General features: G+C 54.9%; 1 protein-coding gene across 1 annotated transcript; it reads right to left on the bottom strand.

Annotated features, from left to right (window-relative positions):
- Positions 1-6,933: 6,933 nt before the first annotated feature.
- DISP2 (dispatched RND transporter family member 2) lies at positions 6,934-19,416 on the bottom strand. The gene is made up of 8 exons (XM_060168739.1): positions 19,291-19,416; positions 13,925-14,254; positions 13,599-13,628; positions 13,326-13,449; positions 12,937-13,052; positions 12,696-12,823; positions 12,231-12,328; positions 6,934-10,975 (listed from the first exon to the last, which is right to left on the bottom strand). Exons 1-8 carry the CDS (start codon positions 19,401-19,403, stop codon positions 7,709-7,711), a joined length of 4,206 nt encoding a protein of 1,401 aa, XP_060024722.1. The 5' UTR covers positions 19,404-19,416; the 3' UTR covers positions 6,934-7,708.
- Between the last annotated feature and the right edge of the window lie 1,830 nt (positions 19,417-21,246).

Raw genomic sequence — 21,246 nt, 5'->3', positions numbered from 1 at the left:
ACAGTGCACTAATTCATTTGGCTCAACAAATATTTATTGAGCACCTGCTATGTGCCAGACCACAATTCTAAGTGGGCAGATGGGATGAGGGCAGCAAGTATCAACACTAACCTGGGTTCTGCCCTCTTGGAGTTTACAATCCAGGAAACAGCAAACAATCACACAAACTTGTCAACTGTATCTCAGTTAAGCTGGAAAAAACCCAAATAAATATATATTCATCAACTATAGTAAAACTATGAAGGAAAAGTACAATGTGCTATGAGAGAAAAGCAGGGAAACCTAGTTTAAATTGCAGAGTCATTTTCTTTTGGCTGCGTTGGGTCTTCGCTGCTGCATGGGGGCTTTCTCTAGTTGTAGCGAGTAGGGGCTACTCTTCCTTGAGGTGTGTGGGCTTCTCATTGTGGGGGCTTCTCTTGTTGTGGAGCACGGGCTCTAGGTGCGCGGGCTTCGGTAGTCATGGCATGCGGGCTCAGTAGTTGTAGCACACAGGCTTAGTTGCTCCGAGACATGTGGACCAGGGATCAAACCCGTGTCCCCTGCATTGGCAGGCAGATTCTTAACCACTGTGCCACCAGGGAAGTACCAGGGAAGACATCTTAAGTGATGTTTGACTGACAAAAATGAGTAGGAGTTAATCAGATGAGCAATGGGGAAGAGGAGAGCAATGCAAAATCCCAAGGTAGGAATGGGCTTTTCCTAGAGGGACTGCAAGATGGGAGGCGAATGGTACTGATAAAGCTGGAGAAATAAGAAGTCAAATGGCAGTCTTTGTAGGCCAAAGGTAAAGAGATTTGTAGTCCAAACGTAATGAGATTTTTTTTCTTTTTTTAGATTTTTTTTCTTAAGGGTAATTAGAAATCATTGAAGTATTAGAGCAGGAGAGTGTCTTTCAATTTATATATATATTGGCCGCACTGCGCAGCTTGTGTGATCTTAGTTCCCAACCAGGGATCAAACCCGAGGCCCTGGCAGTGGGAGCGCAAAGTCCTAACCACTGGACTGCCAGGGAATTCCCCAATTTATATTTTAAAATGTTCACTCTGGCTACTCCAAGGAGAATGGATTGAAGGAGAGCAAGAGCAGAATTAGAGAGACAGTTGGGAGGCTGCTCTCATCATTCAAGTGAGAGATGATGGGGGCTTGGCCAGGATGGTGGTGGTGGTAGTGGAGATGGAAAGAGGCGGACACATTTAAGACAGCTTTTGAGGGCAGAATCTCAGGACTTAGTGCTAGACTGTATGTGGGGGAAGGAGGAGTAAGGGGGAGGGAGATCTTAAGGATGACTCCCAGGCTTGAATAATTGTGTGGATAGAGTCATTATTTTGTGTTGGGGAGAGATTTAGATTTCAGTTGTGAACACGGCAAACCTGAAATGCCTTTGAGACATTCAAGTGGAGCTGTCAAGTAGGCAGTTGGAAATACAAGCCTTGAGCCCGGAGGAGAGTCTGGGTTGGAGATATACTCTTGGGAGTCATGGGTATACATATGTATTTAAAGCTATGATATTGGATGAGATCACCAGGGAAGAAGTGTACAGAGAGCCTTAAGACCAAGGACAGGGATGGCAGTACTTAGAAGCTGCAGTGATTAGAAGGTGCCAGCCAAGACATCTGATAAAGAGGTGTCAGAGGTGAGAAGAAAATAAAGAGGGGCTTCCCTGGTGGCGCAGTGGTTGAGAATCTGCCTGCTAATGCAGGGGACACGGGTTCGAGCCCTGGTCTGGGAGGATCCCACATGCCCCGGAGCGACTAGGCCCGTGAGCCACAACTACTGAGCCTGCGCGTCTGGAGCCTGTGCTCTGCAACGGGAGAGGCTGCGATAGTGAGAGGTCCGCGCACCACGATGAAGAGTGGCCCTCGCTTGCCACAATTAGAGAAAGCCCTCGCACAGAAACGAAGACCCAACACAGCAAAAATAAATTAATTAGTTAATAAACTCCTACCCCCAACATCTTAAAAAAATAATAAATAAATAAAGGGTGGTGTCTTAGAAGCTAGGAAGAAGTGGTAAACTGCTGAGAAAGGGAGTGATAAACCGTTGAAAATAACTGAAAGGGCAAGCAAGATGAGAATTTAAAAGAACCCATTTAATTTAGCAACAGAGAAGTCATTGGTGTGTACAAAATCCTGCAGTGAATAAACTCATGCATATGTTTTCTCATACACACGCAAAAGTCACTGTTGAGTATCAGAAGAGGAATTCTGGTGGAGAGGCTGGAGTGGAAGCCACACTGGAACAAATTGAAGAGTAAATGAGAGACGAGGAAGCAGAGATGGCAGGTGCAGAAGAGTTTGTCTGTGAATGGAGTTAGAACAATTGGGCAATAACTGAAGGTGGGTTGTGGGGGTCAAGGAAGGGTTTTCTTGAAGATGTAGATAATAGTGGGTACATGTGCCTATGGGAGTGAGCCAGCTGAGAGGAAGAAAAGGACGCTTCAGAAGGGAGATGGGATGATCAAAAGAGCAAAGTCATAGAGAAAGAGGCAAGGGAGATGGTACCTAGGTAGCATTTTCAAACTCTTTTGTGCATGTACCCTCACAAAAAATATATTTTTAAAATGCACCCTCTTCATTTTTAGTTGATGCCTAAATTATTTCATAATTTTAAATAGTTGTAAAGGACATATTTTCTGCTTGTTGTATATTGTGTATGCTCTTTATTCATTTCTAAACTTTTTTTTTTCTCTTGGTGTTTCATTTTGGATAATATCTATTGCTATGTCTTCAAGTCCACTAATCCTTTTTTTTTCTCTAAAACGTCTAAACCGTTGATCCCATCCAGGGATTTTTCTTTTTTTTAATCAGACATTTTAGTTTTCATCTCTACAAATTCAATTTGGGTATTTAAAAAATATATATATATATTTTTTTCTAAGTCTCTACTTAGCTATGTGAACATATGGAATACAGTTATAATAATGTTTGTATGTTCTTGGCTTTGCTCTCTCAAGGACTTCCTCAAGCAGAGCATTCTCAAGTAGTCCTTTTATTTGTTTTTCAGAAAATACTGCAGAGGGAGATGCCAGAGTAGGAGTCAGAATGAAGGAAGGGTCAACTGGGAAAGCGGAGGTTGGGGAGGCGAACTTGCAGACCTAAGGCTCCTTCTTAGGCTGATGAATATGAGGAGAGGAAAATTATGAAGAAGGAAGCCTTGAAACTGATTCCCTTAAAACTATCTGTGCCCACCTACCTTCTAGAAAGTGTTCATGTCTCTGTGGGAATGCAAGCCCTAGTTGAAGGCCTCTCATGCACAGTGTGTGAAGCCATTGCTGGGGCCATTACTGCTTCTTTCTTTATAACAGAAGGGATGGGTTGAGAAGCCAGTAGGAGCACGGTAGGTGAGTTGGGGACTTGGTGCCTTGAAGGTGAGCACATTTCACTCTGATGCCTCCAGGTTTCCTCATGAATAATGAGTTTTTTGTCTACTGAAAGTCGGGGTGCAGGGAGGTGAAGGGCATCTGATGTCTGAAGCAGGTAGAGAATTGCAAAGAATGGAAACTAGTAACTGGAATGGAAGCTAGCTAGGCAGGGCGGAGACTGCAGGTGAGGTTGGAGGTCATGGATTCAGATCTACGTCAGTCTGCCCAGCTGAGTGATATTCGTTAGCAATCCTGAAGCTCTTGTTTGATGTCTGTGAACTTGGTAAAATGTTGATCTTTTCCCTATGTTAAGGTCTAACATGAATAACCACACAGAGGCCTCATGATAACAGGTTTATCAAGGTCCTTCCAGGGCTCTTCAGTGCAAGGTGGCTTGGGACAGCCAGCCATTTACACAGCACACAGTGGCTTTCTTTTGTTTCTCATCTTCCCAGTGAATTGAGTTACAGCTTCTTCTCTTAAGCATAAACACCACTACACCTTGAGTTACTGTTGTCCCTGTGAACAAGGGTGAGGTTAGAAAGTGTAAGGAATGTCTGTTTTCCCACCCCCAAGCAAATCTTTTTTTTTTTTTTCAAGCAAATCTTGATGCATGGCATGGGTGCCAGAGAGCTTGTCATTGCCCACGTGTATTATCAAAGGCCAAGATAAGGCCACCATGGAAGAAAAGATCAGAAACTCTCCAATATGTCCTCTTTCCTGGTACCCCTCCCCCACCTCCCTGTCTTGTCATGCGCTGGGAGAAGAAGGAGTTAGTTGGAGGCGCTGAGGGCATTTGGCTTATAAATCTCCTGTGAGATGTCTCTTTCAGAATCAGGCTCAAGCTGAGATATTGCCTAAATATCATGGTATGGGATATGCCTGTAAAATCTAAGATTCTGCCGGTCAGTTCAATCTCTAACATTGTCACCAGAGTGCCTCAGCCATGGAAAGATGGGTTTCCCCATAGTGACAAACTATTCCAAGTTACATTCTTAAAACATACGGTACACATACTCATGCTCTGGGTGTGAGTTCAAGGACCTGTGGCACAAATAGGAGAAATGACCGCAAGTCCCAAATGAGTGTTCATGCAGTGTCTCAGTGTTAAGAAAGCATTTCTTGAATGTTCCAGAGCCATCGTGAATGCTTTGACTGGTTTTCCCTTGCCTCACAGCATGCACCTAAGCCTCTCCCCACATGTGTCCAGGGCCATACACTCACTGTAACCACCCATAATGATAATAATAGATCTGCTGAAACTCAAAGGAAATAGAAAGTGCTTCAAATCCCGCTTTCCGAAGTTGGGGCTAGAGAGGCGGGCGGGATTACCCACTGCTGTGGGAAGCCTGCTCTTCGTTCGGGCCACTCTGGGTGTGAGGTGATGTTTTGGATTACCACTGGGTTCTTCCAGTCCTTTGGGCCCGCTGGTGTAAAGAACAAATCCAGTGGGTGCCTCGGCTGCTCCGACTCATCTGCCTTCCTGAAGGGTTGTGTGACCACAGCCTGCCAGAAGGGGACCCTGCGGAGGGCCCTCAGTTGTGCCCAGATCCCTGATGCCCACCCCAGCCACCACTTCATGCTCTCTCGAACGTTTCACTGGTTGTGTTCAGGCCAGATTCCTGAAGCTCCAGTCCCAGACATCAACGTCTCCCCCTGCAAGACAAGAAAGAGGGCGCAGAGGAGCAGGTCCTTTTCGTCCAGGGCCCTGCTGCCTTCCTACAACACAGGGCAGAAGAGCCGCGGTGCGTCATTGAGAGACCACTAAGACGCTGGACTCGCTGTTGAGTCAAGGCCAGACTTCTGCTTGTGCTCAGTAAGTAGGGCTCACCTTGCCCTCCCTCTGGCTGACGGTCCCAGACGAGACCAGAGCTCTCTCAGCCTGGCTGTGTGATAACAGAAGGATATAGTCCATGGTGCAGAGAAGCCAGGCCAGAGAGGCTGAATTCTACTCGGACATGAAGAGAGAGAGGTCTCAGCGGACCTCCAGGGAGATGGTCCAAGTTAGTCCTAGTCACTGTCTCTCCTTCCTGGTGTCGGGAGTCAAATGGGTATCATTATCTTGCAAAGGAGCCGACATAACCGGTCATTTCTGCCCACGGTCTTCTGTCTCTTCCACAACGCCCATATTTTCATTGGGGTTCTGGCCTCACTTCTTATGGGTTACTCGGAGTGGGAGGTAGGGCTCAACAATATAGGAAAAAAAACCCAAACACCCCCTGATTTGCCTCCAGCTCTGCCACAGACTGTCTCTTTGGCCCTAGAAAAGTCCTTCCTCTCTGTGCTACTCATCCATAAAATGACCTGCATCAGTGGTTTCGCATCACATTCTTCAGAGCCACCAGGAGCTTGAGGGGTTCCCCAGGGTCCCCTGAGAGGCCCAGTAGAAAGGGAGGCTGACCTGGCTCTGTACTCCCCCACCCCCAGCACCCACCAGAGTGGCTGCTTTTCATCTGCTTTATATACTGTTTCCACACGAGGATTCTTTGAAGAAAGGATCCTGAGGCTCCAAAGCTGCTGGAATAAATGATTGTTAAGGTCCCTTCCAGTTTGAGATACTTGGACTTCTAAAGCCCAGCTCAAGTCGTTCCTCCTCCAGGAAGCCTTCCTGGTTACCATTCCTGGGTACTTGAGCTCCAGCAATAGTCATGGTGACAGGCCTATGGCCCTCAGCATGTGCTGCATGCTACTATCAGTGACCCATCGATGCCTGCATGTGTGTGTGAGCTGTTTCCCCAGCTAGAGAGTGAGCTCCTTAGGGCAGATGTCTGATTTTCCCTCCTTGCCTCTGTCCCCGTGTAGTGCCATAGGCAGAGTTGGTGTTCAGTAAACTTGCTGAAGCTCCAGGTGTCGTGAGCTCTCATGTGGGATAATACCTTCCAGAGAGACCCTTTGCTTTGGGGAGGGGGCAGTCAGCCTTTGGTCTGCTGAGTGCCCCTAGAGAGACCTGTCCTTAGGAAGCTGGGACCTTGACCTGCAAAACAGCTTCAGACTTACACACTCCTAAAGAGGGCAGCCCTGAGTTCCTGCCTTAATTGAACTCTTCTCAGCCTCTACTGCCCTCAGTGCGTCTCCTGGCAGGGACTCTCCACACATTGTGGCCACTGAAGAGGCCTCCTCCTCTTGACCCTGAACCTGGGAATCAGAACAGCCAGGATGCCTTATGGATGGTAGGCTTCTCAGCTGGAGCTGGAGGGAAGCACGAGGGAGATGGGGAGGAACTCCAGGCTTGCTCAGAACGTAGCTCTTTCTGGAGATGGAGGCCTAAAGCGAGGAAGGAGGGGAGTTTACCGAGAGGCATCTGTGAAGGCAGGTTGTTAGAGAGTGTCAGAGACCAAAGATCAAGACAGCCACAGGCCAACGTCCCTGGGGCAGGTAGACAGGAGGAGAGTGGCAGTTGTGGTGGAATGAGTCAGGAAGCCTGTTCTGCCATTTACTATCTACGCGACTTTGTGTAAATCACTTAACCTTACCTAGTCTCAATGTCTTTACCTGTAAACTGGCGGCAAAAGGACCTGACCAACTGTAGGCTACCCCATACAGAAGTGGTGAGATTCCCAGGACACGATGGGTGTAGAAGTGTTCTGCAAACTAAAAGATGCAGGACGTAAAGGATTCTTATTGTTGTTAACAGGGGAGAGGACCCTTCCATGTCAATGCAGCTCCCCATGAGGGACCATCAGCAATTTAGGGGTGCTCTGAGGCCGACCATTCCTCCTCCTCCACTTCACTGCCAGCAGCCATCTCTGCCTGGTCTTGACAAATTCCTGGTCAGACTGAGGACTGTGAGGGGCACAGGTAGTTAAGGACAGAGGGCCCAGCCCAATTCTGGCCCAGAGAGGATCCCCAAAGAGAAGGAAGTGTCCTGATAAAAAGCCTCTGAAAGGTGTCAGGTCCAGGAGGCTGCTGAGGCTTCCCAGGGCTCTTTTGGTTGGTGAGGTGCCCTGGCTGGGTCCCTTAGTCCCACTGACCTTCTTGTCACTTGGCATGGGGGCCAGGTCAGCCTCCCCTGATATACGGAGCTACGACTGTGGCCTTCCCCGTTCCAGAGGGTGGGTCCTGGTTGGCACTGTGGGGCAGACGAGCCCTTAGCAGGTCACAAGGAGAGCTTGGCGTTTCACTCCAAAGACCACCCCCCCGCACCCCCCACTGAATCATCTAGATGTGGGGAGGAAGCAGAAGCCCCTACCAAGGCTGGATCATCTGGCAGGTTTAAAATCCACAGCTGCAGACTGAGACCCCTCCACGCTGATGTGAGGAAACACCAACGGGCTCTAGCCTGCTGCTGCCCCTGCCTTGTCACCCCCGACAGGCTCCGGGCCCCAGTCCGGCCTCTCGGGGCCCCCCTCAGCTGCTGTAGCCTGAAGTGTGGGTGCTGGGCCTGCGCACCCAAACGTCTGGCAGATCTGGCTGGCTGTTGGGCAGCACCACAGGGCTGCCATCCCCTGGCCCGCCACGGCCCTTCCAGGACGAGCTGCTCTGGTGGGAGGCGGGCAGTGATGGATCGTACACGGTCTCCCTCAGCGCCAGCCACAGCGTGTCCCGCTTCCCATTCAGCTGGCCCCGCTCAGGTACTGTTTGCTCAGTTTCATCCAGGTCCTCTGGAGAGGCACCCACGGAATCTGGCACACGGGCACTGGGCTCAGAGGTGCTTAGGCAGGTCTCGTCAGAGACACTGAGCCCCTCCAGGGTGCTGGCTGAGGAGCAGAGGCACTCAGGAGGCTCTGCGACCTGGGGCTTGGGCTTGGGGGAGTGGGCTGGGGCTTCTGGTGATGCCTGCACGGGCTCAGGCTTCTGCCCTTGGGAGTCCTGCCTGGCCCGGGTTTTGGGGCTGGGGCCAGCCTGCTTATAGGGGGAGGAGGTCTGCAGGGCTGGGCACTGGCTGAAGAGCGCCTGGTGGTCCAGGAACACCTCCCTTGGGGAGGTAGGGGCTGGTGGGAGCCGGGAGCAGCAGGGGCCATCATGCAGCTGTAGATCCTCAGAGAGCACTGAGGGCCGGTGGGACAGCTTGCTGGTGGCTGTACTAGTGTCAAAGCTGGGACTCCGGCGTCGTGCCAGGGGCTGTAACTCATACTGCTCTGGACAGGACCCAGGCGCCCCTCCCACTGGCCCTGGTCGTTGGCGGCCTGCCTTCTCCCCTCCAGGCTCCCCAGTTCCGGCGTCCCATGGCAGGTGGGCACAAGGCCAGAGGATTTGCCCACAGTTCTTCTCTGGTCCAAAGAAACAGCAGAGAGATTGGAAGAAGAAGCTGGCGAAGCCGCAGCTGACGCACTTCACCATCATGAGGACGATGCCCAGCTTGCGATAGAGCAACACCGAGGCAGGCAGCATGAGCACACCGGCTGCAAACAGGGCTGCAGCCCCCACTGCCGTGGCGCAGCTGGTCTGGCGCAGCGAGAAGGCCACGCGGCTCAGGCGGTCAGGGTGTGGGCACAGGTGATAGGAGATGCAGTAGTTGACGGTGAAGTCGACCGAGAGGCCCACAGAGGCAGAGAGAAAGAGGGCCTCAGCAGTGTTGAGCTGCCACTCGAGCAGAACCAGGAGCCCCACCGTGAGCAGCACGGTGCCTGCCACGGCTGCCACAGAGAACAGGCTAAGCGGAACATTCCAGGTGCCCAGCAGCAGTGTGGCAAAGGCCAGCGCCAGGGCCAGGCCCAGCACCACAGCAGGCTCGGTGCTCAGGCTGTGCTGCAGGCTGTACAGCTCCAGACGGCTGGTGAACCAACCCCGGCGCAGGCCGGGGGGTGCCCTGCCCAGCTCTGCTGCCAGCCAGTAGCTGACCTCAGTGTAGAAGTGGTGGGCCTGGCTGTAGTCTGGACTATACTGGAAGTTGGTCTGGAACTGCAGGACCAGGGCAGCCAGGCCGCCCTGGGTATTGAAGCGGGCTCCCAGGTCCCGGGTGCTCTCGGGGCCTTGCTCCAGAGCCATCATCTTGAGGCAGTGCAGGAAAAGCTGGGGGGCCCAGGGGAAGCCCGAGTGGCCACAGCAGAGGCCAGGCCCCAGGCGGGCGCAACCGGGGCTCTCCATCCAGCGCCGGAGGGCCTCCACGAAGCACAGCGTGGGCCAGCCCTCTGGCTGGGCCCCAAAGAAGCTCTGATTCCGAGCTCCCTGGCAGAGTGCCAGCAGCCAGCGCTGGGCCTCAGGACCGCTGGCCGAGAAGGCAGGGTCGCTCACCAGAGAGCTGTTGCTGCGAGGGTCCAGGGGGTCGCCAGTGTCCACCGGCAGGATGCCCCACACCAAAACCACAGGCATGTGGCCGCCCTCACCCTGAGGCAGCCGCTCGAACAGAAACTGCTGACGGTACTCAGCGTCGAAGCGTTCGAAGGGGTGGCTGGGCCGGAAGACCTGGCCGCGGGGCGGCGGCAGCGTGGGCAGCCGCAGGCGGGGGCTGACGCCGGCGATGTAGGCGCCCCCCGCCGCCAGCGCGGCGAACCAGCAGATCCAGATGTAGCGGAACTTGATGACGCCGCAGGGCAGGAGGCGCTGGAAGAGCAGGCGCGAGGTGCTGGCGGCCGCCCTCCGAAGCCCGCGGAGCCGCCGGTGCAGCGCCAGCGCCAGTCGCCGGGGCGCGCTGCCGCCCCACGGGCCGCGCGCCCGGGCCGCACAGCCGCGCGCTAGGTAGCGCTCGTGGAGCACCGCGGAGGAGGGCAGCCAGGCCAGCGTGAGCGCCAGGTGCGCCAGCACAGCCGTGCCCATGTAGAGCGCGAAGCAGCGGACGGCGGGGAGGCGGCTCAGGTAGCTGGCGTAGAAAGCCGCGCCCGTGGTGAGGCCCGAGACTAGCAGCAGGTAGCCGAAGTGGTGCATGGTGCGGCCCACGCGCTGCGCCAGCCCCCCGGAGGGCAGCTGGCTCTTGCTGAGGCGCCAGAGGTCGAAGAAGATGAGGGTGTGGTTGGCGCAGACGCTGCTCAGCAGGACAAGGGCCGCCAGATTGACGAAGGGGAAGTAGGCCATCCGGAAGGCCACTCGGTAAAGAAAAAAGGCAAGCAGCAGGGAGCCCAGCACCCCCAGTAGCACCATGAGTGTGAGGAAGAGGGAGCGCAGGTAGAGGGCGATGCTGAGGAAGATGGCGGCCAGGGCCAGCAAGGGGTACACGGTATCCTGGGCCAGGTAGTGCCTCAGCAGCTCCTGCTTGAGGCCCAGGTCCATGCCAGTGATGGATGTGTAGTTGTCGGAGAGCCCCCAGGGCACGGCTAGGCGGTCCAGGTAGATGCCCATCATGGAGGCACCCTTCGGGGTGGGCAGGAAGAGCAGGCTGTACTTGAGGGAGGGCACCTGGTAGTCAGCCGTCTGGGGACTCAGAAAGTCCCTGTCCAGCAGGAAGTGCAGGAGTTGGTAGACAGCACTGCTCCGGGAGCACTTGGTGGGAACCTGGGCACAGCGCGGGGGCTTGTCCTTCCCGGGTCCCAGACAAGAGGGCACCAGGGCACCACGGTGATAGTAGAGGGCACAGGCCCGCAGCAGGGCCAGCGTGCGGGCTGTGTCGGCTTGAGTAGTGTCGAGGCAGGAGGAACGATTGGAGAGCACGGCCACATAGTTGCCCAGGGACCAACTGGGGCAGCACTCGTTGGCTGCTGTACGCTGGCACAGAGCCCCAAAGCTGGTATGGGAGCGGACCTATAGGACACACACAGCACGGGAGAGCTCAAGGGCAGTGCAGCGGCCCAGGTTTCCCCAGCGCTGTCCGAGGCCCTCTCACCTCCTTTCAGGCTGCAGGGCAGAGGCAGAGAGGTATCTTGACTGCCCAGCAAAACCTGACTGGTCAGGCCCAGGTTCCAGCAGCTACGTCTTGACTCTGTCAAAGAGGAGCCTCAGGAATGCTGCCCCAGGCCTCTGCCTGAGAGGTCTTGCCCTAAGGGCCCCAGCAGGTCACACACCCCAACTCTGCACTGCCTGAGACAGAAGTAGGAGTGGAAGTGGCAGCCACAGAGGGAACGGGGCCAAGTGTCCAGGGAACTGGACAGGTGGGAAAAGTGGAGGCCAAAACATTCCAGGATCAGGGTCACTGCCAAACCCTAGCCCCCTATCTCTGTCCACTGGCCTGCTTAAACCTTGTGAGGGATAGGGCTGTTTCTTTTTCAGACCTCATGCCTGTTTTTCTCTCCCACCCTGATGCTGACATTACAATAGCTGGTGTAGTTACAGAGAATGCTAGCCTGGGAATCAGAGGCCCTGTACTGCCGTCAACTGGATGTATGGCGTTGGGCCCGAGATCATGGTGACAATAGTAACATTTATTGAGAGATCACCATTGTCAGTCATTATGCTATATTTTTTACAAATTCTACCTTGTTTCATTGTCACAACACCCCTATGAGGAAACTACCATTATTCCCATTTTATATATACAAAGACCGAGGCACCGAGAGGTTGAGAAATGTGTCTGAGGTCACACAGCCAAGGAGTATTAGAGCTGGCCTTGAATTCAGGCATCTGACTCCAGAGCACATGTTCTTTAAGCCTAGTGGTGTTCACACTGTTTTTAGTAGCGAAACTTTCTGCAGATGTTATAGCACATGGTTCTCCAGTTAGCATGACTGGATCTGCAGCGCTTGGGTTGATGGGGGCTGGGGGCCTTGGGCCGGGGCCTCCTCAACGGCTCTTGAGGCTCCTTTTCAGGACCTTTCGAAAATCCCCAGGCTCTGCAGGGTCTGTCTTCCAGCACCAGTATCTTGGCTCTTCTGGAAACAGCTGACTCTTCTCTCCCTGCCAACCCAGAACCTCTCAGCAGGGTTGCAGTAATTTTCTAAGCAGGGAATGCTCTCTCCTAGTCCAGGCTGGGAGTCCTGGCTCAGCTGTATTTCCTTATGATCAGGTCCCTGGTGTCCCTGGTTCCCCCACCCAGCCCCTGGCACCTCCCTAGCCAGCTCACCTGATCCTGTTCCATGCGACACATGGAATGGATGGCGTGCAGGTTCCACAGGCTGCCCGCTGAGGTGGACATGAACACCAGCTGTGCATAGCTCTTCTCTGCAACACACCGCCCAGAGCTCACCCTTTGGCCCCAGGTCCTGGGCCCACCAAAGGGAAGATGCTTACCCAGGGCCATATGAGGTTTAGATTCCCAGAAGCTTGAAACCTGTGCCTGCCTGCCTGATCCTGGGCCTGCATCCCTCCCCTGTGGCACACCCCCATCCAGCTTGCCCCTACTTGGCTGGAGCACCTGAGACCTGCCTCATCCTCCCAGCTGTAACTCAACTTCCTTGGCTTGAATGTGACTGGCCAGGCTCCTTCCCCTTCTGTTTGCCCAAATTTGTTCTCCTGGGCCCTCCTGCTCTCGTAGGTGGGGAGGGGGTAACCACCATTAAAGCCAGGAACTGGCCAGGCTGCAGCTTACCAGGGGGGCCACAGAAGAAGCTCTCCTGCCCTCTGGCCTCCAGGGGCTCCACCATCCTCCGAGGCCGGACCATGCCCTCCTGGGCACTGCTCCAGGGTGTGGGGCTCAGAGTGGTATGGGGGTTTGAGCTGAGGCAGAGAGAAAATCTATGCCAGGCCCTCTGACCTGCCTTCGGCTGCTCTCTGGAGGCCTCATTCTTTCCCCGGTTCCCCCCAGCAGTGGAAAGATGGGAACCCATTACCTGTTCAGCTCAAGGTCTGGAGAAAGGGAAAGCAGCTTCTTGGGGCCTGTGAGGGACTGCAGTGCTCTCCAGACCACTAGCTTGCGCCCAACGTCCGTGTCCCGAGGCTCAAAGCCCTGCAGGGAGGAGGGCAGAGAAGATCAGGCCGGCAGGAGGGGGAGTTCTCCTTCTCCCTTCTCAGCTCTGCCCCTTTGGGTCCCTGGAGCAGGGAAGGCTGGCCCACCTGCCTGGATTGTTGGACACGAGGATCACCTCTATACCATCTCCCAGCTCTCTCTGGAGAGCCCACTGCTGCCTCCCCACTCCCAGCTGCGCCACTCCCATTTTCTGCCCCAGACTGAGCTGAGGTGGCCAGGCCTGGGGGCCCATCCCTCCCCTTGGTCCCTCACCAGTAAGGGCTTGGAGAAATCGGGTAGCTGGCCCCCCAGCAGTCCAGCCAGGGTGCAGAGGAGGATGACAGCCAGACACAGCAGCAGCACGGCCACTGGCCACTCAGCAATCAGCTGGGAATAGCTGGGAAAGAGGAAGAGATCCCACATGAATTAGCATTGGGTGTGATAGCAGGGAATGCGGGGGCTTAGAAGCCACCAACAAGGGATGGTGGGGCTAAACTGGGCACTGGCCTGGTGACTCCTAGGGCTCCAGAGAAGGCCCAGGCCTACCTCTTTGGCATCTGGAAGGCCCGTACCTGCCTGTGGAAGAGAAGAAAAGACACTTGCTTGCTAGAGTCCTCTTGTAGGGTGGGAGGTTGGGATGGGGGTGGAGGATAGAGGAAGATGGCATCAACCCTTTTAGGCTTTCCCACTCCCAAGCTCCAATGCTTCCTTCATCTTCCATCCAGGCTGCCTCCTCCATCAGACGCAGGAGACATCCTGGGCTGCCTCCTAGTGATGGAGTCCAGAGTCCGGGGGGGGGGGGGTGTCGACCCCACTTTTAAGCCCTGCCCCACCTTCCAGGGCAGCTGGCAGGCTGCTGGACCCCTCCTTACCTGACGCTGACCACATGGTGCTGCACAGATGCCGGCTTCCAGGCCCCATCATGCTGTGAGGGGGCTGGGGAAGGGCTGAGGCTGGAGCCATGGGAGCACAGCGCTGCCCGGTCCCCAAGCCCTGGAAGGGAGCTGCCCCCCCGGTATTCCTGTGGTGCCCGGGGATAGGTAAAGTGGGCAGGGGCCAAGGGGCTGGATGGGCCCCCAGGATGAAGGGTGGAAGTTCCTGGTGGGGGTCCCGAAGAACTGGAAGGGTCCTCAAGGGGGCAGCTGTGGAGGGCGCCGCTTCTCTCTGGGCTTGCCTCAGGGGCCACAGCCTTGCTCTGGGACCTGGGGAGAGAGGAGACAGGGAAAAAGGGGCTGGGAGACAGCGGTGGTCCACACCGTGCAGCAGCCTTGCTCAGTGAGCTGAGACGGACGGAGCTCAGGCTGTTCTATTCCTAGGCCTGAGGAGAGGCAAGGAGGGTGGAGGCTCTGGGTCTACACCCCCAGCCTACTTCTTGGGGTTCACTGTCTCATTCACTCATCTGCCCATGCACCTCAAAACACATATGATCTTATTTACTCCTTTAAAAACCATACTGGGGAAGTACTTTCTTTCTTTTATAGATTTGAAAACTGAGGTTCAGTGAGCCCTGAAGAGCTGGACCTTGAACCCAGTTCTGACTTGCAGACCTGTGCTCTTTCTGCTGTAGTTGTCTCTTCATCCTCTTGTCAGAGGTTTATTGAGCACCTGCTGCACTTTTGTTCCCACCTTAGAGCCTTTGAGCTTTCTTTGCCCTCTGCTTGGGATGTTCCTCCCCAGATAATTGCACGGCTCACACCATTACCTTCTTAGAGAAGCCCTCCCTGACTACCCTCTCTAAATAATCATCCACCAACTCCTATCCCCCTACCTACTCTATATTTCTTCCTAGCATTTTCCACAACTGGACGTTGTATTATATATTGTCATGTTTACTGCCTGTCTCTCCTATGGAACGTGAGCTCCGGGAGAGCAGGGCCTGGTGCATTTGTTCATCTGTGTCCCCAGTGCCTTGAGCAGCACCTTGCACACCGAAGGTGCCCCAGGGATGTTTGCTGAGTGAAGGCTGAGTGCTGGACGGGCTGCTAATAGTGGTGCCAGGATGAATAAAGCCCAGTCCTTGTCCTCCAGGCACTCATGGTAGGTGGGCGATGTGCAGGGGCCACCACGTTGAGTGTTGTGAGAGGGGAAGTCACACAGGACTGAAGGCTCCCAGAGGAGGGCCCAACTTTGACAGGGGTGGGGGGGTCAGGGAAAGCTTTGCAGAGGCAACCACTTCCTTTTCACCAAGCCTGGGCCTTGGGGCAGGAGGTTTGCTCTGCAACGGTGCGCACAGTTGGGAGAGGGAGTTGGGACCCCCAAGGAGCTTGCCAGGGAGGAGTCAGCAATAGATTCCTCTTTCCAAATTATGCATGAGGGCAGCACTCTGTGCATGGACCCAGCCCCACTCCTTGGGTGCAGGCAGAGGTGGAGTCCCACCCCAGGGGCAGGATTGCCAGACCTGGGGTAGGAGAAGATGGCCACAGAACAGAGTGCCTGAGGGCCATGGCGGGTTCCCAAGGGGTTCTGGGCCCTCCAGCGAGTCTCCTTTCTTCCATCCGCCTGCTACAACTTGCATAGCTCCCATGGGAGAGCCAGGTCTATGCCGAGCAAACCCTGGCTTCCAGTCTTGCCTGCTGCACTGCTGAAGGGGCCGTGGGCCAGAGTCCTGGCTGTCGTGGCACATGGACATTGCCCACAGAGGCTGGGTTCTGCCCAGAGACCAAGCAGAGGACCTGGAAAGAATAGGCAAGCTCCTCCTCTTCCTCCCAGAAGGCTGGATGGCAGACAGTCAGGGGGTGGGGTATAATTCTCATGCTTGGACTAAAATAGGGGAGCAGTGGAGGTGGGGTCCTGGCTCCATCATCCTTTAACTCTGGGGTCTTGGGAAAGACACACAATTCTTGGAGCATTGGCATCCTTGTCTGCTGAGTGAGGGCACGATGATAACGCCTCCCTCTCAGGTTTAGTAGGGGCATTAACTGAGGTAACACATGTGAGGTGCCTGGCGTGGAGCCTGGCATGTGGAAGACATTTACTTTCCTGCCTCTTCCCACACTCAGTGCTGCAGGGAGTGTGCAGTTTAAGAAGTATATTTATATCTACAATTCGACCTCTTTAGGCACCTCAGATACTATATCTCCATTTGAGAACTTCTCACACCTTGAGAATCTCACTACATATATAATTATAAGTACTTTTCTTTTTGTTATCCAGAAGCAGCATCAGAATTTGTTTCATGATTTAAACCACTGATTTTTTTTTCTTACTAACTCAACACTTAGAAAAATAGGAATTTGACTAAACTTGTTCTCAAGCAAGACCTCAGAATACCCCATAAAGTTAATGACACAGCAACCAGTGTCCTTGCAGATAAAATAGCTTATGGGCCCATCACCATGGGCCAAAGGGAAGCTGGAAAAATGACCGGCGTTCATGTGTATAAGTGCGGACATCTACTTCTTTAAGATTTTTATTCTGCAGGTCTTTTTTGAGCACCTGCCACATGCTGGGCACTGTGCTTGGTCTGGGTTGGATTCTGAAGGCATGAAGGTGACCCATTAGTCTTGGTCTCCCTCTTTAGAGCAGGGCCTGCTTTCCGCAGTCAGGAGAGTGGGGCAGCCAGGGTGCCTATTTCAGCTGTGCATGGTCTTAGAGCACTCACTGAGCTTTGGGCTTATCCTAGGAGCCAGGCCCCCACTTGGAGTGTCAGTTTCTTTTTCATTAAGGGAAGCCAGCACTCCAGGCCGTGCTGGCAGAGAACAGGAACTCCAGTTGTCCTTAACCAGTCTACCAAATCTCATAAGCCACCCCCTTCCTTAGCAGGCTCCTGTTCAAGGGGGATTCCAGCATCCACCATTGGTTTGCTTCTACTGGGGTGTCCCTGGCCCCAGCCCCTTCCTCTCAATCCCTTCTATCCCTCTCCAGGGACCTAGGATCAGCTGCTCCCAAATCTCACCCTTCATGACGGTGCCCATCATTGTGAATGTGGCAGAATTTGAAACTTTCCACATTCCGACTGCTGTAGAACCGGGAGTTTGTCTTGACCCTCCCAAGGAGAAGAGGCAAACTGTTCTCAGAATAAAAGCTTTCTCCTGCCAGCCGCTGCTGCCTTCTATTTTCCGAAGACCTAGTAATAGTTAAACACCCCTCGCCTTGCCTCCCCAGGGGGCTTTCATTCTCACCCTCTCAGTTCCATGGCTCTGACTAGGATGAGCGATTTCCTGGGCCACCTGCCTGGGCCCACTGGTCTGTAAGCTAAGTGATTGAGGCAGGCAGGTAGGTTAATGGAAAGTGATGACACAGGCCTCACTCATGGCCAAAGTCACAGCAGTCAGGGCCTGGCTAATAGTGCCCCAGACACCTCTCTTGGGAGCCCCGTGAGCGGAAAATGTACATGTGTATTAACCATGCCCCCAAGTCCACAGACACGTAGCCATATGGACATCCACGTGACCCTGCGGAGTGGCCAGGACAGATGAGGGAGCAATTCACGCCACTAGGAAAATAAAAAGGTAATTTTAAAAACACAAAGAATGGGGCTTCCCTGGTGGCGCAGTGGTTGAGAGTCCTCCTGCCGATGCAGGGGACATGGGTTCGTGCCCCGGCCTGGGAGGATCCCACATGCTGCGGAGCGCCTGGGCCTGTGAGCCATGGCCGCTGAGCCTGTGCGTCCGGAGCCTGTGCTCCGCAACGGGAGAGGCCACAACAGTGAGAGGCCCGCGTATCGCAAAAAAACAAAACAAAACAAAAAAACCACCACAAAGAATGAACTATTTCAAATTGCCCTGTTGTCAATGCATTAGTAAAGGGGTGTGTGTGTGTGTGTGCGCGCGTGTGTGTGTGTGTGTGCGCGCGTGTGTACGTGCTATCTTATTCACTCCCCAGAGTGCTACTTAGTTCAGCAGGAATGTATTTTTGTTTCTTGGATTGAAATGAATCCCTTTGCCTGATTTGTCCAGGGTCTCTGGGGAAGTGCAGAGAGGGGCCAGAGGTCTCAGGGAGTTGCTAGAAGAGAGCAAGTGATTCCTGTGCCCAAGTATGACCCACACGTGCAGGGGAAGTGAGCAGACCAGACAGGGCTGATCCTTGGCAAAATATCCAAGGTAGTAAATGACTCTCCAGTCCCTTCTAGGGATGCTCCTGGCCCCTGCCCTGTCCTGTCACTGTCTCTGCCTTGTCCATACTTGGCTTTTTGGTCAAGCCATAGTTCCAGGCAGCCCCCTTGTCCAGGGAACACATTAATCCTGTGTACCATCCCGTTGAAGAAAGTTCTGTGGCTTTCAGACTGAAACGTGGCTAAATCTACCCAGGCTGATGTGTCAACATAGTGGGAAGAAAACATTTCCCTCCACTTGTGGGGTCTCCTCTTCACTCAGGTACAGAATGCACATTTTAACTGGGGCAGTCTGAAGACAATGTGTCCACCTCTGCTTTTGCCCCCAAAGAATGCTTCCTATTTCAGTCCAGGCAGGAGAGAGAGGCGGTGTCATGTCAGGTGAGGGATTCTGGGGGCGGCAGACCAGGCAGGGCACAGAAATTGCACCATATTGCTACCTGGCTGGGCTGTTCCCTCACACATATGGTGGAGGAAGGGAGAGGAGAGGCACCAAGATCTGGGCCCGCAGCGGGAAGATGTTCCTTCCGTCCCGCCAGCCTGGTGCTCCTTCAGGGACGGTACTGACCGCAGCCTGAGCCTCAGAGCCTGCCCACGCAGCGCCTCAGAAGAGTGCAGGTGGCTGCCACACGTGGGGACTCGAGCCTACACGTGCGCAGCTGGCCATGTGGGGCAGACTGGAGACAGACGGTGATGGACAAAGACAGATCCTACCTAGCTTGGAGACCGGGTGTCTGCCCTCCCCCCAGGACACACCTTGGCGAGTCTCCCGTCTACAGTACACGCGCACCCTCGACCACATTGACTCGCTGGAACCCGGACTGAGGCTGCTGCAGGCTTGGGGCTTACAGAGAAGACGCGGGGGCAGGGCCTAGAGGGAGGGGCTCTGGAGGCCGGAGGAGCTGGGGATACCGGGGGCCTTAGAGGAAAGGTAGGAACAGTGGGTGGGGCAGGTCCTGGGGGCGGTGAGGGCTAAGCGGGCTGACAGTAGGGGGTATCGGGAGAGAGAAAATTGACCCGGCAGAATGAGGGCGTGGCCAGGGGGCAGAGAGTCTGGAGGCCCCAGAGGGGCTCTAGATGGGGCTGGGGACTGAATGGGACGACATATGGCGGCTACTGGGGATACCTGGGGCGGGGATTCTGGGAAGGTCTGCGAGCTGGGTCTGCGGAGCAGTCCGCCCCTACCTGTCCGGGGACCTGCCGTCTGGAGCCAAAGGCTCCCCCTCGGGCCGCTGCTCCCCTTCCAGACCCGGGCCGGGAGCCGGATCGTTGCTGCCGCTGCCGCTACCGCCGTCCATGCCCGTGGGCGGCGCCGCTGTCCGGGCGCTGGTGCTGAAGTAGTGGCGGCGGCGGCGGCGGCGGCGGCGGCGGCGGCGGCGGCGGCGGCGGCGGCGGCGGCGGCGGCGGCGGCGGCGGCGGCGGCGGCGGCGGCAGGGGGCGGCTCCTGCGCACGCGTCGACGCCAAGCGGGTCGATCGCTGGGCGGGGCCGATGAGGAGCCCAGCCAATGGGCGCGGCACCGGGGGGCGGGGACAGGGGCTTCCCGCCGCGCCGCTGCCCGAAGGCTCGCTGTCTTTAAGACCCCCGGGCTGGAGTTGTGGGCCCTTCTACTCAGGCCAGGTCTGAGAGCTGCTGTTAGGAGTCTGTGCAGTAGTTCGCACATCGGCCTTTCCTGGGGGGCATCCGTCTTCCCGTGAGGGACCAGGAAACGCGACCCCAGGCACCGTGTAAAGAGCCTCATAACTTGTAACACAGACTCTTCCAGCCCCAAAGAGGGAGCAGCTCCATGCCGGCACTTCACTGCTCCGGACGCTGAGGGGTTGAGAGGTTGCGCTACTTTTAGACTCACATTTGTCTCGGCTCCGCTCAGCGTCCCCCCTTTCCTTCCCAGTAAGGCTAGGCACCTGCTCAAGTTGGGTCTTCACGTTGGTCTGGACCTGGTTCTGCGCCCCTCAGTTGTGGAGCCTGGATTCTGTTATTCAAGTGCAGAGTATGGCCGGGGAGAGGGACAAGAGAGACACTCAGAGAAGCCCCAACTCTCTCTTATAACCACCCCACTTTAGCCTGGAAGGTACCCAGTAGCCACTCATTCCAGGGCGCTTGCTGCTTCCCCTGTTAGGGAATGGCTGTGAGAGAGGGGCGGTGTGATGGGCGGTGGAGAGGCCGGGCTAGAGGGCTGTTACCATAGCTCTAGAACAGATACGGGCCCTGTGAGAAGCCTGGGAGTTGGGGAGCGGAGAGGATCCCAGACGTGGAACTTGGATGGGCAGAAGAGGTTTTACAGTAAGCAGACTCTGTGTGTGTGGTAGGTGCCTTGGCTGAAGCATGCGGCTGGGGGGAGAGTCAGAACCCAGGAGTGATTGGACTATGGGTATCCCTAAATTGTGTGCAAACCGTGTGCAAGGCATAGACCAGTAGGCATGAGGGTGGGAGAGTCTAGAGGTGTAGAAGTGGTGGCCCTGCCCTGAGTAGCTTAGTTTGGTGAGAGAGATAAAAAGCCAGCCCGTTAATTGATGCCAACTGGGTAGGGTGTGGTTGGGCCCATGTGATGGTCGATAGGAGCTGCAGAGGAGGGGGCAGTGTGCAAAGACAGAGAGGACCTCACTCATCCTAATGGGCTTTAGGGAAGCCTTCATGTTGATGGTGGAGCTTCAGCTGGCTTGGAAGGAAGGCATTCCTGACCTGGGGGTGAGGTGGAGGTGGTGGTGGGGAAACTGTGCAAAGTTTAAGAGGCTGGAAATTTCTATGTGTTTTCAGGGGATAGTGAGAAATAACATCTGGAGAGTTAGGGATCCATTGAAGGCTTCTGACCTGTAGGGTGAGGCATGTAAGATGGAACCTTGGAAGGCCCACCAGGTCTGGGTATATATGATGGGATAGATGTGATGAGACCATACTTGAGATTGAGACCCTTTGATGGGGGGTGGGGCAGAAGTGAAAACAAAAGGAGGGGTGACCTTATTCAACCGTATGCTATGGACACTACTGAGAATGCCTGACTGGGTGCCGATTTTCACAACTAGGGAACTCAGAGACCACTGGGCCCCCGAGTGCCAGTTTGGATGTGAAGGAAGATAGGCTCTTTTAAGGTAGAACATGGCCTCCAGGAGGCTGTTTATTAGATCCAGAAGATTCTGGTTCA

The sequence above is a fragment of the Lagenorhynchus albirostris genome, chromosome 1 (genome assembly GCF_949774975.1).
Source record: "Lagenorhynchus albirostris chromosome 1, mLagAlb1.1, whole genome shotgun sequence".
NCBI classification, from domain to species: domain Eukaryota; kingdom Metazoa; phylum Chordata; class Mammalia; order Artiodactyla; family Delphinidae; genus Lagenorhynchus; species Lagenorhynchus albirostris.
This window is presented reverse-complemented; position numbering and strand designations above follow the sequence as displayed.